This window comes from Hemicordylus capensis, chromosome 2 (genome assembly GCF_027244095.1).
Source record: "Hemicordylus capensis ecotype Gifberg chromosome 2, rHemCap1.1.pri, whole genome shotgun sequence".
NCBI lineage: Eukaryota > Metazoa > Chordata > Lepidosauria > Squamata > Cordylidae > Hemicordylus > Hemicordylus capensis.
In genome coordinates, this window is record NC_069658.1 from 148,216,294 (window position 1) to 148,231,415 (window position 15,122).

At 43.6% G+C, this 15,122-nt stretch overlaps 2 protein-coding genes across 3 annotated transcripts in view; one reads left to right on the forward strand and one right to left on the reverse strand.

The window, feature by feature from the left end:
* Positions 1-7,778, forward strand: part of ELP1 (elongator acetyltransferase complex subunit 1) — a 65,327-nt gene extending 57,549 nt beyond the window's left edge. For both annotated transcript variants that reach the window (XM_053296440.1, XM_053296441.1), the window contains 4 exons: positions 1,735-1,889; positions 3,112-3,190; positions 5,959-6,061; positions 7,301-7,778. In XM_053296440.1, coding sequence (XP_053152415.1) covers positions 1,735-1,889; positions 3,112-3,190; positions 5,959-6,026 — 302 coding nt within the window. In that variant the 3' untranslated portion in view covers positions 6,027-6,061; positions 7,301-7,778. The remainder of the gene's footprint in view (positions 1-1,734; positions 1,890-3,111; positions 3,191-5,958; positions 6,062-7,300) is intronic.
* Positions 7,779-11,671: 3,893 nt separating this feature from the next.
* On the reverse strand, positions 11,672-14,738 carry ACTL7A (actin like 7A). Its single transcript, XM_053296443.1, has one exon. The coding sequence runs from the start codon at positions 13,078-13,080 to the stop codon at positions 11,857-11,859; it is 1,224 nt and encodes a 407-aa protein (XP_053152418.1). The 5' UTR covers positions 13,081-14,738; the 3' UTR covers positions 11,672-11,856.
* Between the last annotated feature and the right edge of the window lie 384 nt (positions 14,739-15,122).

Consider the following 15,122-nt stretch of genomic DNA (forward strand, 5'->3'; position numbering starts at 1 on the left):
TTTGAGCTTTCAATGTAGTATGAAGCTCACAAGTGATTGGGGGAGGGGGGCGTGGAGAGGAAGAATGGCAAGAGCAAATAGACAGGCAAATAGCAAGACCTAATCTTCTTCAGAGAGAGAGAGAGTCCCAGTGATGAGGTGTCCTTGAAGACTAAATACGCCTAAAGATTACTATAAATCCAAAAGAAAAAAATGTGTAGGTGGGTGTCCAAACATTATTCAACATCTGAATATTGAAGAGGCAATATTCTCTCTAGGGATGAACTGTGATTTAGAAATCCTTTAAAGATTATTTGCTTAACTATAAAACCTGATACAAATTACTTTCAGAGGCCTGTGTGCTGAGGAAAGACACTCTCTAGCTTGGACTTTGTACTTTTTGTGTAAAGAATGTTCATGTCTATTTACTGGTCTGGACTGTGTGTTTTTGTCTTGCCTTCATTATAGACACCATTCAGAGATAAGTGAGTTGGTCTTGTGGGAGCAAGCATGAATTGTCCTCTTTGCTATGCAGGGTCAGCCCTGATTTGCATTTGAATGGGAGACTACATGTGAGCACTGTAAGCTATTCCTCTCAGGGGATACAGCCCCTCTGGGAAGAGCATCTTCATGCTTCCATGCAGAAGGTTCCAAGTCCGCTCCCTGGCATCTCCGGATAGGGCTGAGAGAGACTCCAGCCTTTAACTTTGGAGAAGCTGCTGCCAGTCTGTGTAGACAATACTGAGCGAGATGGACCAATGGTCTGATTCAGTATATGGCAGCTTCCTCTGTTCCTAGATCGGTTACCAGAATGTTTGTGGTGGAGCGGTGGCAGAAGGGTGAACCGAGTGGGGGACAAATCATAAGTCAGTGTGAAATGACAAAAGTCTTACTATCGCATGTTTCAATTTAAGATGTTAATTTAGTTTGTTAAAACAACAAAACATTAAATACATTTTTAATGTGTGACATGCTTGTCAGTCATCCTTGTATTTTGCAGTCATTGGCTAGGATACTGGGAATCAAGAGCAGTTTGCTGCCTGCATTTTTCTTCTTGCATCTTGGTAAACAAAAAGGTTAGGAAAGAGGGGGGAAAGCTGAACACCCAGGGAAAAGGCCTGGAATGCCCCTGCAGTGTCCAGGCACTGCAGGGTCTTCCATGGCTATAGGCCCAGTATCAGCAATTGTTAAATTGAGCACTGAAATTTTAATGTAAATGTTTGTGTGGGGTGCACGTTTCTGTGTCTCCTTAAGTTAAAAAGCAATGCAGGGGGAAATCAAGATTGGGACAGCCAGCACGGTAGGGAGGGGAGTATTTAACCCTTCTCCCTCACACTGTGGTCCTGATGAAAGCTTCCCCTGGCACAAGCTGCTACCAGACCTAGGCATGACACTTCAATTGGCAACAATGGCAGCTTCCCTCCTGAAGCAAGTAACCTCAGGAGTGCCATTTTAAGCATAGCCACTGTGCAAGGGGAAAGAGTTCTTCTCATGTGCAGAGGTTCCTCTCCTGGTTCCACCTTTCCGTGACGGTTGTTTTGAGTTTAAAATTTACAGTATATATGCAAGGCCAAAGTACATATTTAAAAGATTTGTAACACATGCTCAAGAGAGATGGGCATTCTGCTTAATCAATCTTGTGTCATTTGGGGTTGACAATAGGTATTTGCATGTACCCCCCACCACCACACACACCCAAATACCTGCAGTTTTGTGTCTCTGGTTTGCTTGGAGTCTCTTTCATTTCTTCTCCAGATGAGGTGCACTGCCTTTTAAAGCATCTAGTCCTCTTTGGCTATGATGGGCAAGCCCAGAAGTTGCAGCAAGCCTTGGAGGAGACCCTTCAGTTGATGGAACACACCCTCCCTGAAATCTGGAGCCCAGACTTGCAGCAGAGCCCCGCCAACCCAGTAAGAATTGGATTCTAAGCCCTCTGCATTGCCCTGACTCTTACAGTGCAGGCAGTGGCATAGGGAGGACATAAGCAGCCTGTCTTCTCCTGGGCAGCGGCCTCCTCACCCCAGCAACGACATACTTCTACCTCACGCAGCACTGTTGGGGATGGGCAGAGAGTGGCAGTGGGCTGGAGGAGTGTGCTGCAGGGCGTGGGGAGAAAAACTCTGTCAGCAGGTGAGTGGGGTAGGCAGGGTCCTGTGAGTCCTTGGAACACAGGCACCCTATTACAGCTCTGCTCCTGAATGTAGAGCTAGGCACTGCTGGTGCTCTTCCTGGCACAGTTCTGAGTAGGGGCAACTACTGGAGCTACTCACTTGTTTAATAGACCAGCAATATTTGTGAGCCAATTTTCACGCCAAAAAAAAGAAGGATCCAAAACAGCTTGACAATATTAACAGCAATACCAAACAAAAACCCCCACCCCACAACTCAATACAGCTTAAAGATGACTGTTATGGTTCATAGCAAGATAAATCTATTGGAGACCAAATACCTGTGAAACGAAAAGGTCTTTAGTACTGCAGGGCAGAAGGGCATGTAGAAAGGCAGCTGTCCATACTCCTGGGGGGCGGGGCAGGTGGAGGAGAGTTCCAAAGTTGAGACACCACCACCAAAAAGGCCCTGTCCCTGTACTTGAATCCTTATTCTGATGGCTCATTTTGAAAAGAGCCCATTGCAGCTTCCCCTGGAATCAATATCCCTTATAGAATATTGATTCTATAGGTATCAATCTAGGGGTAACACTGCCATCACCAGAACTGATCCATGTAGCCTGATATGGTGGAAGCCTGGGTTTCCTACAGTGGTTTACTAGCTCTCTTATGGCAGGTTTGCCCCAGTAATTTTCTCTTTAAAGAAAGAGCCACATCCCTTGCAATATCTAAGGAGGCATTGCAGGACATTGTGGCTGGGAAGGGCTCCTTGCCAGCTGATCTACTTGTGGCAATTGGAGAAGGAGGAGAGGGAAATTAAAAACAACAACCCATTGTTGATCTTTTGAACTGAGGAGTAGTTCGGCATCTCTCACCCCCTAAGAGAATAACTGTGGTGGTGGAGGTGTAAAAATGCCTGGAAGGTACAGCAAGACACAGGCTAGGTTTTAATTCTGCTCAGATGTTGTACTTCCTGGTTATATGTAAGCAAACACTTTCTTTTGCCAATTCCTTGCCATTTTAGATCCTGGGTCCTAACTCAACTGCCAACAGCATAACAGCTGCTTATAGTCAGCAGAAAATGACGACTCCCGCAGTACAAGGTGAGTGAGAAAAACGATGCACTGCACAAATCCACTGACTGCATCCAGTGCTTATTAATTTTGGTAAACAGAGGTGCCAGAACTGAAGCCAGTGGAATCCCATCCCTCTAATCTCAAGTGGTATGGAGGCAGGTAGTACTTTTGTGTGTTGACAGATGGGACATGTTCTGTTTATGCTCAGAGATACTGTTCTTTATTTCTTCACAAATTCCTGGGCTAAGCTCTGGTATTCAAAACAGGAACTGCTCCCTGGATTAGCCCTGATTGTATTTTATCTGGCTACCAAGGAAAATTTTCTCCCTTGTTGCATCACTTTCTCTATGCCTGTATTTTGAGCTGATTCACAGATATGCATGCCTATCATTTGGCTATATAACTTTGATATTCCTTAATGGCAACTCAGATACTGTTCAGTGCAGACAATTCACACATTTTGACTGAGAATTATCAAGTGATGAGCAGTCCACATGTGAATTAGCACATTTATGTCACTTATTGCCCCACAGACATGATGCTTTGCAATTGTTGGTTCATACTTTCATGTGAGAGTCTTCCCGTATTGGTCACCAGCTTGTGTGGCTTTAAAAGAGGCTTAGACAGATTTGTGGAGGTCTATCAATTCATGGAGAAGTCTTATCCATCAGAAGTCTAGTCTTGATGTCTGTGGGCAACCTCCAGATTCAGAGGTAGGATGCCTCTAGATACCAGTTGCAGGAGAGAGGGTGTGCCTTCATCTCCTGCTCATGGGGGAGCATCTGGTGGGCCACACTGCAAAACAGGATGCTGCATTAGATAGGGCCTGTGGCAGCCAGTGAGCTCTGAAGCAGGGGTGTTGGTGAAGCAGGCAGCGTGTTACTTTAAACATCAATGCACTGACCTGTTGCCACTGCCCAACATCATGTACACATGGGCAGGTGGCCAACCCAGCATTCTCTGCACCCCACCCTGTTCCTCAGCTGGCTGATGCGCATGTACAACATCAGCATGGGATCAGCATGGCAGTTTTTTGCTCTGTTGACCCCGCAGCTGGCTGCCACGGCCAGCTACGCAATGGAGGCAGGGCACGGGGCGGATTGGACACGCAGGATGCCAGGTTAGCCACTGGCCCAGGCATGCACAATGCTGGATAGTAGGGGTAATGCCTGCACATGCATGCAGCATGCGTGCGTACGTGTGTGTATATGTGTGTATATGTGTGTGTGCCCGCCACTCGATAGGCCTTCCAGAAAGGCTCTTTTTATGTTCTTACGAAACTACATCTTGTGGCATCTTGATTGGAGCATAAGGTTGTTCATCTTCAAGAGAGGTAGCCATGTTATTCTGGCATAGCTAGAACAAAGAAGAGCCCTGTGCCAGAGCCCTTTGTTCTTGCTGTGCCAGAATAACACCGCTACCTCTCTGAAACTCATGATCTAGTACTAAGCAACCCAGTGACAAAGTGTGTTGTAGATGGATGTGTGAACCAGACTTTTAAAATATATTTTATTATGTCAAGTGAAGAGAATAATTCTCAGAGACTGACTGCATTCATGCTTGCCACTTATCAGCAGTCGGCTACTAAGGTCACCAGAAGAGCAAGTCCAGCTTATGAATGCTTTCATCTGAACCTCTTGTGAGCCTGTTTGGAAAGAGCTGGGGTTTCACAGGTCTCTAAGGACCATTCCACACAGAACAAAGGGGAAACCTGGGTCTACCACACCATCTGTTAATCGAAGCTCCATGATCAGTGTACCTGTAGATGTTTTTGTTGCATTCACTCCTTACATAAAAACAATGTATGAAGAGGTCTTGAGCCAGCTGAACGTGGGCTACATATAGGTTTACAGAAATGTCAGGAGGTTTGTTGCAAGGAAAAGGAACAGAAGAGCACGTCTTGGCTTCAGTCTGGGGAAACAGAGGGGCATTTCCAGAAATCAACTCTGTATACCAAATAAAAGAGAGGATCCTTCAGTGCTGTTTGTGGGGTGTGGGGGTGCTTTTTCCTTTATGCCTGCTCACTGAATACATCTTGCAAGCTTTCAGAATCCACTGATGGATAGGAAAGCAAGTTTTTAAAATAATATATATAATCCCAGCATTCAGCTCTCCAGTAGTATCCAGCCTTGTATATCCCCTTCATCTGTCTAAGACAAGTGCTGATAGAGTCAAGAGTCATGAACTTAGTAGGTGGCCTAGGGCGAGCCGCCACCCTCTTCATCTGCAGTAGGGCAATGATAATACCGGCCTACTTGCCACTATTGTAAGGATTCCTGAGAGAATGTATGTGAATTGCCATGAACACTCAAATTTCTCAAACAGTATTGTTGAGTTATTCCCCCATATTGATTTGGTCATTAGAAGATATTCAAGTAACTTCCTAATATGCCTGAAAATCAACAGATTCTTGTACTGAGGCAAAAAATTAAAAAAAGTCAGGAATGCCTGCAATAGCAGATGGAATAGATGCTTCTTTCTTAGTTACAAATACTGTTATTTGTTCCACCTCTGTTAACTGGGCAAAGAAGCACCTTTTAAAGTGGTAGCTTCATATTTAGCAGCCGGGACAGAGCACTTGTCCTCATTTTATCTTAGCAGAGCATCCCTCAGTGGCTGCTGCTGGTGTTCCTTTGTGTTTCCGTTTAGACTGAGAACCCATTTGGGACAGGGAACCACTTCCTCATTCTTTTTTGCTGTGTAAATTGCTTTGTGAAGTTTTTTGGTTAAAAATGGCATATACATGATCTTTATTGTAATAATAATAGTATTCTCTCTTGTCTTTCCCCCGCCAGATTCTGAATTGTTTATACCTCCCAAACTCAACAAAAGCACCCAATGGAAATTGAACTGGGAACAGTGATCTTTAACTTATTCATAAATTATCTAGAAATTGGGGTAAGCAGCAAAATGGCCAAATTTGCAAATAACACTAAAATATTTAAGGTAGTGAAATGCACAACAAATTGTGAGGCACTCCAAAAAGATCTCTCCAAATTGGGTGAGTGGGTGACAAAATGGCAAATGTAGTTCAGTGTAAACAAGTGTACAGTGATGCATATTGGGGCAAAAAAAACCCTAACTTCACAAGTACACTGATGGGGACTGAGCTGTCAGTGACTGACCAGGAGATAGATCTTGGGATCATGGTAGAAAGCTTGTTGAAAGTGTCGATTTAATGTGCAGCAGCTGTGAAAAAGGCCAGTTTCATGCTAGGGATCAGTAAGAAAGGGATTGAAAATCAAACTGCTAATATTATAATGCCCTTATACAAATCTATGGTGCGGCCACATTTGGAGTACTGTGTATAGTACTGGTCACCGTATTTTAAGGAGGACATTGTAGAACTGGGAAAGGTACTGAAGAGGGCAACCAAGATTATCAGGGGCCTGGATCACCTTCCTTATGAGGCAAGGCTACCACATCTGGGGCTTTTTAGTTTGGAAAAGGCAACTACAGAGAGCCATGATAGAGGGGTATAAAGTTATGCATGGAGTAGAGAATGGACGGAGAGAAATTCTTCTCCCTCTCTCACAACACTGGAATCAGGGGTCATCTCATGAAACTGATGGCCAGGAAATTTAGGGCCAAGAAAAAGGAAGTACTTTTTCACACAGTGCATAATTAATCTATGGAATTCTCTGCCACGGGATGTGGTGATGGCCACTGGCTTGGATGGCTTTAAGAGGGGCTTAGACAATTTCATGGAGGACAAGTCTATCTGTGGCTACTAGTCTGGTGGCTATAGGCCATCTCCAGCCTCAGAGGCACAATGCCTCTAAATACCAGTTGCAGGAGAGAGGGCATGCCCTCAGCACTTGCCTATGGGTTTCTCAGAGACATCTGGTGGGCCACTGTGTGAAACAGGCTGCAGGACTAGTTAGGCCTTGGGCCTGACACAGCAGGACTGTTCTTACGTTCTTTTGAACCTCCTCCAATAATCCAGACTCCAACTCCATTGATGGACTTGACTGTATTTAAGTAAAGGTTTCCTCCTATTTTGTCCTCCTCATGCCTTGTTGGTCATATGTCTTGTAAGGCAAGGAATGGGCAGGCCAAAGCAAACTTGCATTGCGTTATATGTGTATGTCTGATGTTATAGCCTAACCTACTGTATCCTCTTTTCCCCTCCTACAGTTCTGAGGTACTGCCTGGACAACTGGACAAAGCTCTCAAAGAATAATAGATGCTGCAAACCACTTTTATTTTCTAGATTCAATTTGGACTTCTGTCTTTTTAAAAAAGGGCATATAACTCAAGCTAATATTGGACAACATTTACGCTATGCAGCAAAAGCGAGGCCTTCCACTGAATTGGATGTAGGGGTGGTGATTTTTCTCAAGGGCTCAGTTCTCACCCTGGTAGAATCCAGGTCATATTTGCACCAGCTGATAATCTGATTCTGGATTTTAAGGCTTTAGCCTCGAAATACCATACTTTAAAAAATGAGTATATTCTCTCTTCCCTCAGACCGAGAAAGAGCTTAATAAACTTTTGTTGTAACTTTCTGAGTTTAACACTTCACTTAATGTATATTACTTCCTAGTTCTCAATTGCTTCACATCCTACAAAACTGCTATACAAAAGAATTATTAAATAATTGATATAGTCCTTTTCTGGAAGTCTAGTTTCTAGTAATTGAACAGGAATGTTTATGCTTTGTCTTGTATTGTCAGATATGTTTATTACATGTATCCTTGTCTTTAGATGCTCACTTTTATCCTTGTAAGGGATAATCTGGCAGGAAAGGCTTACTCATTTACAGATCTGCTTTGCCTTATGTCTGTCACTTAAATCAAGAAATATAAAACGTAAAACCATTTAGTTGTAATTGCAGAGTGCCAAATGAGTTTTCAATACAGGGAGAACCGAAAGTAAACTATTCACAGACCAAGTAACATTGGCTGTCACCTGGAGCAGGAAGTGGTCCTCCTCCTACACCCCCATGGTTAGATGGTTATCGGCACTGTCAAATTGTGACTTGCGCTGCAATACCCATGAATTCCCCAGCAATACCCATGAAAAGGGCCCAGTAGTACTCTCAGTAACTTGCTGCTTTCCTGCTCCAGTTCTGGGATCCCACTGAAGTCTCACAGGCTTTCTGCAGCTTCTTCAGTCATCTTTCCTTTTTCCAGCTCTCTCTCTCTCTCTCTCTCTCTCTCTCTCTCTCTCACCTTCAGAGAGAAATCAGGCAGAGAAAGTTCTTTGCTGGTTCTGCTCATGGCAGACAGTACACACAACATACAGAGAATGGCCAAGCTCAGCTCAGCTTCAGGAAGGTGCCCCTGGCTTGCCCACTTCTAAGGCCAATGAATAATAGCTGTTGCAAACCAAGCAACCAACTTTGGTTATTTTACACTGTTCTTGTTTGGTTGTCTCAGTGTAGCATTTTAAGTCTTCATTCCCTTTTAGCCTGTTGATAAGAGATAATCAGTTTAGCATTTTAAAACTGATCCACCAAGCAAAATACCACTTTGGCTGTCCAGGTTTTAGAACTTCTTTCTTAAAAGGGCATAGAACTCTAACTAATACTGGACAACAGTTAATGCTGTGCAGCAAAAGTGAGACCCTCCACTGAAATGGATGTAGTGGTGAAGTGTGCTGCTTTTTCTTCAAATTCTCTTGAGGGCTCAGGCCTCACCCTGGTACAATCCAGGTTATATTTCTATCAACTACTAATCTGATTCTGGATTTTCAGACATTAGCCTTGAAGTGCCATGCTTTTTTTTTTTAAAGAGTATTTTCTTTCTCTCTTCCCCCAGACCAAGAGAGAGTGGGATTTATTATTTATTTATTAAAAATTTCTTGTATACCACCTCCTCCAAAGACTCTAGGCAGTGAACAACAATTTTAAAAAAAATTAAAGGGCAAAAGCCTGGCAAAACAGGTAGGTCTTAAGAAGGGCCTTAATAACAACTAAGGAGGGGGCTGAACAAATGCTGGGGGGGGGAGTGCTGCAAAGAAGAGGGGCAGCCACAGAGAAGGCCCTCCTACGGGCCCAGGCACCACGCACTACACCAGGGCCCAGGACAACTAACAAGGGCCAGATGAGAAGACCTCACAGGACGGGATACAACTGGCCGAGGCGATCTAGGGATTAACAAAGTTTTGCTGTAATTTATCTCTCTGACTTTAACACTTCATTTATGTATATTATCTACAAGATCTCAATTGCTGCTTAATATCTTACAAAATTGCTACACAGAAAAGTTGTTAAATCATTGATGCACAGTCCTTTTCTGGAAGTCTAGTTTTTAGTGACTGAGCAGGAATTTTTATGCTGTTTTATGGACAGCTATGTTTACTACATGTGACTTTATCTTACTAGCAGGGCTGCTTGTGTGACATAATTCTGTGCAAGCACAAAACAGCAATCATTGCAGAATCCAGCTGCTTAAGGACTAAACTACATGTATTGTTTAGATCCATAGTAACCTGGAGCTGGGGCACTTTTAGCAGTACAACATAGGAAGCTGCCTTATACCAAGTCAGACCATTGGTCCATCTAGGTCAGTAGTGTCTACACAGATTGGCAGCAGCTTCTCCATGGTCACAGTGGTCCCATCTAACGGGAATAGCTTACAGTGCTCACATGTAGTTTCCCATTCAAATGCAAACCAGTGCAGACTCTGTTTAGCAAAGGGGACAATTCATGCTTGCTATCACAAGACCAGGCCTTCTCCCCTAGCTGTGTAAGCCTGACATAAGGGGAAAAGTTAAGCTCCTCCCCTTGCCACAGGGGTCTTCCACTGCAGATTAGAACGAATACTGAGCAGGGGCGAAATGCTTAAAACAGCTGAAAGTGGCAAGGTTAGGCGAGTGAGTGGGTTTTGGTCTCCTTTCCTACACTGATTTGTGTATAAAAAGACAGACAGAAAGAAACGCAAACACACAGTAGGGATGAGCCCCATTGCTTTTCCGGGCGTGGTGCTCTACAAAAGGCTGTGCGTGGCTGTGGTGCTGCTCTCTGCAGCCTACACATGCAATGTGCGTGTAGACTGCAAGAAGCGCCAGAGCCCCACATGGCCTTTTGTAGAGTTAGTGCCGTGCCTGGAAAAGCGATTGGCACAGGAGCAGATAAGGACCTGCTTGGCGCAGTGGGGAAATGCTTGACTAACAAGCAGAAGGTTGCCGGTTCGAATCCCCGCTTGTACTATGTCGGGCAGCAGCGATATAGGAAGATGCTGAAAGGCATCATCTCATACTGCACAGGAGGCGGAAATGGTAAACCCCTCCTGTATTCTACCAACGACAACCACAGGGCTTTGTGGGCGCCGGGAGTTGAAAATGACATGATGGCACACTTTACCTCTACCTTTTAAAAAAGGAACTGCTCCCTACGCCCTGCCGAATTGGTTCAGCTGCAGGACCCCAAGCCAGTTTGGCGCTTCCTATGGAGGCGCCAAACCGATTCGTGCACATCCCTAATGCAAACTTTATAGACAAATGGGGAAAGTGTGTATTTAACAAATATGTAGCTTCCTGAAATGTCTTTAGTCCTGAATATAGTTCTATAGAATAGATGCAGAATACCATGTTCCAGTATAGGGTTGAGTTAGTAAAGCCCAGTGATTTGTTGATTTTTCTGGGATTAAAAACTAGAAGTACATATCACAACAAAAAAAATGTGCATGATCATTTTCATGCCAGATGTCTGTGTATGAATGCCTATCTATTCAGCAGTGAAACTGGGCCATCCAAAAACAAATGTGATGTGCATATTGGATATACAGAAATATTTTGTAAACTGAGAGAGTAATTTAAAAGAAAGACCTGCATCCTTCCTCCTCCTCATATTCTTACTGAGAATATTTTGCCAAAATTGCTAAGGAGCGGGTGCCAAGGCTTTATATGCCACTTTCCCTAAAGTTTCAGGCAGGAAAACAGACAAAAGAGGATTTGGGGGCCCCCAAGGGGCTGTGGAGGCCTTGGACTTTTATACTGTTTTGCTTAACTCCTTTTAAAAAATGGTTTTATATAAGTTGCTTGTAGATGTTTTATACCAGGTGGCTTATAAATCCAATAAATAAATTTAAATTACTAGGGCTTTTTTTGGATTATGTCTTTTTTTCCTTAAGTTATTTTGATATTAGCATCTTTGAAAATGTCATACAGCCAGCTGTGCATTGCTGTTCTCCATCTGGCCACATGAACATTGTAAGGCTTAATTCGTTTGCACTTCTTTCTCACAAGATAAGCAAAAAAGGTTCTTCCTTGCAGAAATATTTATTAGATATAACCAAACATCTACTTTAATATAGGTCCTCTGTCCAGCTCTCTTACAATTTGCATGTGAAATGCGATAGTTCAATCAATCTTTGCTTCTGTTTCTTTTACAAGATAGATATTGAGCCAGATCCTATGTGTGTTTATTGGAAAGTAAGTCCCACTCAATTCCATAAAGTGAGAACTTGTAGGGGATAATCTTGAAAGGAAGACCTGTGTACAAATCTGCTCTGCTGTATGTCTGCCACTTATGTCAAGAAATGGAAAGCCAGTTAGTTGCAATTACAGGGTGTTAACGATGATATTTTAATATAGGGAAAACAGAAAGTAAACTATCCCCTAGTGCTCACAGACCAAGTAATATTCTGCTGGATACTGCTGAAAGTGCGAAACTTCTTCAACCAATGTAGATCTAACTAAGTGGGTAAGCGTGGGCAGGCAGGCAGGGAAATTAATCTGTCGGGAGCTCAGAAACACTTCCTGTAGATGTAAAAAGGGCCCCGTTCTTCATATTCACGCCTGTGAACCCAAAGCTGCTGGAAAGCCTTAAGGCATGCCAGGATGGAGCCCCCAGTCCATACAGAAGTTTTTCTCCCAGGGGAGGCTGATGAAATGGGATTGTCATTTGGACACATTCTGATTAGCTCCCTCTGGAAGCGGTCTGCAAAGCCTTTCATTGTGGTACAGCCTCCACACAACAAAATGTTGCTCATCAGATTTTTTTTTAAGGCAACATCACACTTATTGAGGGATGTCAAGGTTAGGAGAGGAAGCCCCAGCTGCTGTGAGTTTATCAAGGATGGCTTGAAGAGCATCTCAGTGCACATGAATCTCTCTTTGCCAATAGTGATCATTTTTCCGTCAGGGAGCTCATATTCAATTTCATGTTTCCTGGAAGGTGCATTTGCGTCCTGTTGACAGTCCAACGAGGTGAAGCAATAATTCTCTTTGATATCTTCCAAAATGTACCATTGCTTTTCAGTGAACCCATTTCCAGATTCATTTAATAACTTCATCAGATACTGGGTGACATCTGACCCCGCATAGTCTGCCCGTTCAGTATTGCTGGGCAGGGTGTAGCCTTCATAAATAGGAACCACATAGGAGACACCATGGCCACTCTCCACAACAAGACCTGATGTTTTCCCATAGGAATACATTGACAATCTAGATTGGTACGCAATGTGCATAGCAGGGGTACAGAATGTTTCAAAGAGCATTTCTGCATATTTTTCTCTGTTGGTGGTAGGGCTCAGCGGAGGATCTGATACTAGAACAGCATGGTCCTCAGGCCGAATCTTCATCTCCTTGTGGAAAAGATATTCCCATATGTCTTGAACAGTATCCCAGTCCACTATTATTCCATGTCTCAAAGGGTTGACAAGTTTCAGGGGTATTGTTGCATCTTTAAGTTCTCTGCCAACAAAAGTCTCTTTCCTATTATCCCCCGTTTTTGCAGTCTCCTGCAAATGCTTACCCACGGTAGATGAGACCACATGGGTTGGCTTTGGTTCTCCAGCAAACCCACACTTGCAGGAACCCGTGCCAATGTCTACAACAACAGCTCTGGTTTCTTTCACTATCCTCCTTGGAGCAGAAGATCCCTCTTCTTTAGGCTTGATGCCATGCTTAACTATTGTGCCCCTTTTTGATGGAGCACAGCCACCACTTGCACTTCCTCTGCTTGACATTTTGTTTTCTGGTTTTCATTTATATCCATTCTCTATGCTCTGGCCATCACTTCAACTGGCAAGAATGCACACGACAGTTTTAGAACCTTAATGACATGAGCATTGTGTATTATGACATAATCCATGTGCTTAGTTGAGGCCTGGAACAGGAAATGGCCATACAATTTGGCTGCATGGAGGTCTTCAGCTGATTTGGGGTTATCGACAAGAAAAACAACAGCTGCTAATGCTGCATTTATTGATTTGGCTATTAATCTGTTGTGTGTATTTTTGTGTGTGTCAAGCCTTCTTAAGGAACAGAGTGAGTGAATATTTGGTATCACAGTGGATAGTTTGCTTGTCTTTTATTAACATCTTATAAGTATTGATATACTGCTTTGCAACAGAAGTTCACAAAGTGTTTATATAGAAAAATAAAGATAGTTCCGTTGCCCCTAAGGGCTTACAGACTTTTTTTTTAAAGGGTAGATACCAGGAGCAACCACCAGAGGAATGCTGTGCTGGGGTTGAGTAGGGCCAGTTGCTCTTCCTCTGCTAAATATAAGAGAATCACCACTTTAAAAAGGTGCCTCTTTGCTCTGTTAGCAAGGAAATCAGCTGTGAAATATCCATAGGAACATAGGAAGCTGCCATATACTGAGTCAGACCATTGGTACAGACCATCTAGCTCAGTATTGTCTTCACAGACTGGCAGCGGCTTCTCCAAGGTTGCAGGCAGGAATCTCTCTCAGCCCTATCTTGGAGAAGCCAGTGGGGGGGGACTTGAATCCCCTGAGGGGAATATCTTTCAGTGCTTACACTTCTAGTCTCCCTTTCATCCTTAGGAACATGTTATGAAACTCTGTCTCAGTGCGTCAACTCCCTCTTCAAAATATTCTGCTCTCTTCCAGGAAGAAGGCAAGATAAATTAAGTAGCAAGTTTTAACCCAGGAGCGGCAAACAAAAGGCCCCCTTCTGAGGGTGACCCACAGCATCCCCACAACTCTCCAGAGGCAGTACTAAACTGTCCACAGGGTTAAGAAGCTGATACTCTTTATAAGGCAAAGTGGCAGATGTACCTACAGAACTAGAGGCACAGGGATAAGTTATCGGGAAGTGTTGCCATTCCTCCAAGCATCCATGTATGAAATTGCTAGATGGCTAACCATAGATGTGCAAGTTGTCTCTCACCAAAGGCAACTGATGCTAGAGGACTAGAAGGAAGTTGCTGACTGGAGTAAGAAATGGTCATACAGTGCAACATTTAAAAAATGAATAAATATAAATGCCCCACTTGACTTTCTGAAAATGGCTACCAGGCAGGACAGCTATCTCCAATCCAAAGGATGAGGCTATACAAACATGCTAGCTGTAGGGCCAGAGTCACAGAATTGTAAGGGGGAACTGACAGGACAAACCAGATCCATAGACATAAATAGTTGGATCTTAAGGAGCCAGAGCACGCCAGGCTCTCTGGCTTCTGCTTCTTTCTGCCCTGACTCCAACAAAATAGTCTGGGCACATGGGCACATATCCCTCCTACTTGGTCCTTCGCATAAGGGGTTGATTGTGCTCTTTGTCTGCAAGCTTGACAATTGATTAACACGGAGACAGAGAGCCTGGTACCACTTAGGTCACTCTAATGCAGGCCTGGGAGGAGCTTTCTCTCCTTAGAGCAGATGTGATTAATCCACCTGCACAAGAGCAGCAGTAGTGCAGCTCAAAGATTATTAACTACCACTTTAAACTAGCTGTAATGTGTTTGGACTACTCCGCTCAGAAGCAGAGGGAGAAGGCATTTAAGTCAAGATCCAAGCATTTGATTTTCCTCTCCAAACTGCATTTATTGGTGTTAAATTCTCTCCAATTAAGTAGAAACAAGTTGGAACTGTTCCTTTTGGTTTCTCCTACTTGTATGCAACCAATCTAGGTTCAGTTGAGTTCTGCTGCAAAAAATATCAGGTACATACCACCGTACAAGGCACACCTCTTCCACATCATAACCGCAAAACCCCAATCATCAATTGGACACACAAAGTCAGAAGTACGACAATTTTACACAC

Bases quoted from the DNA above. Each gene is read 5' to 3' on its own strand.
- ACTL7A (XM_053296443.1), bottom strand. From the start codon at position 13,080: ATGTCAAGCAGAGGAAGTGCAAGTGGTGGCTGTGCTCCATCAAAAAGG.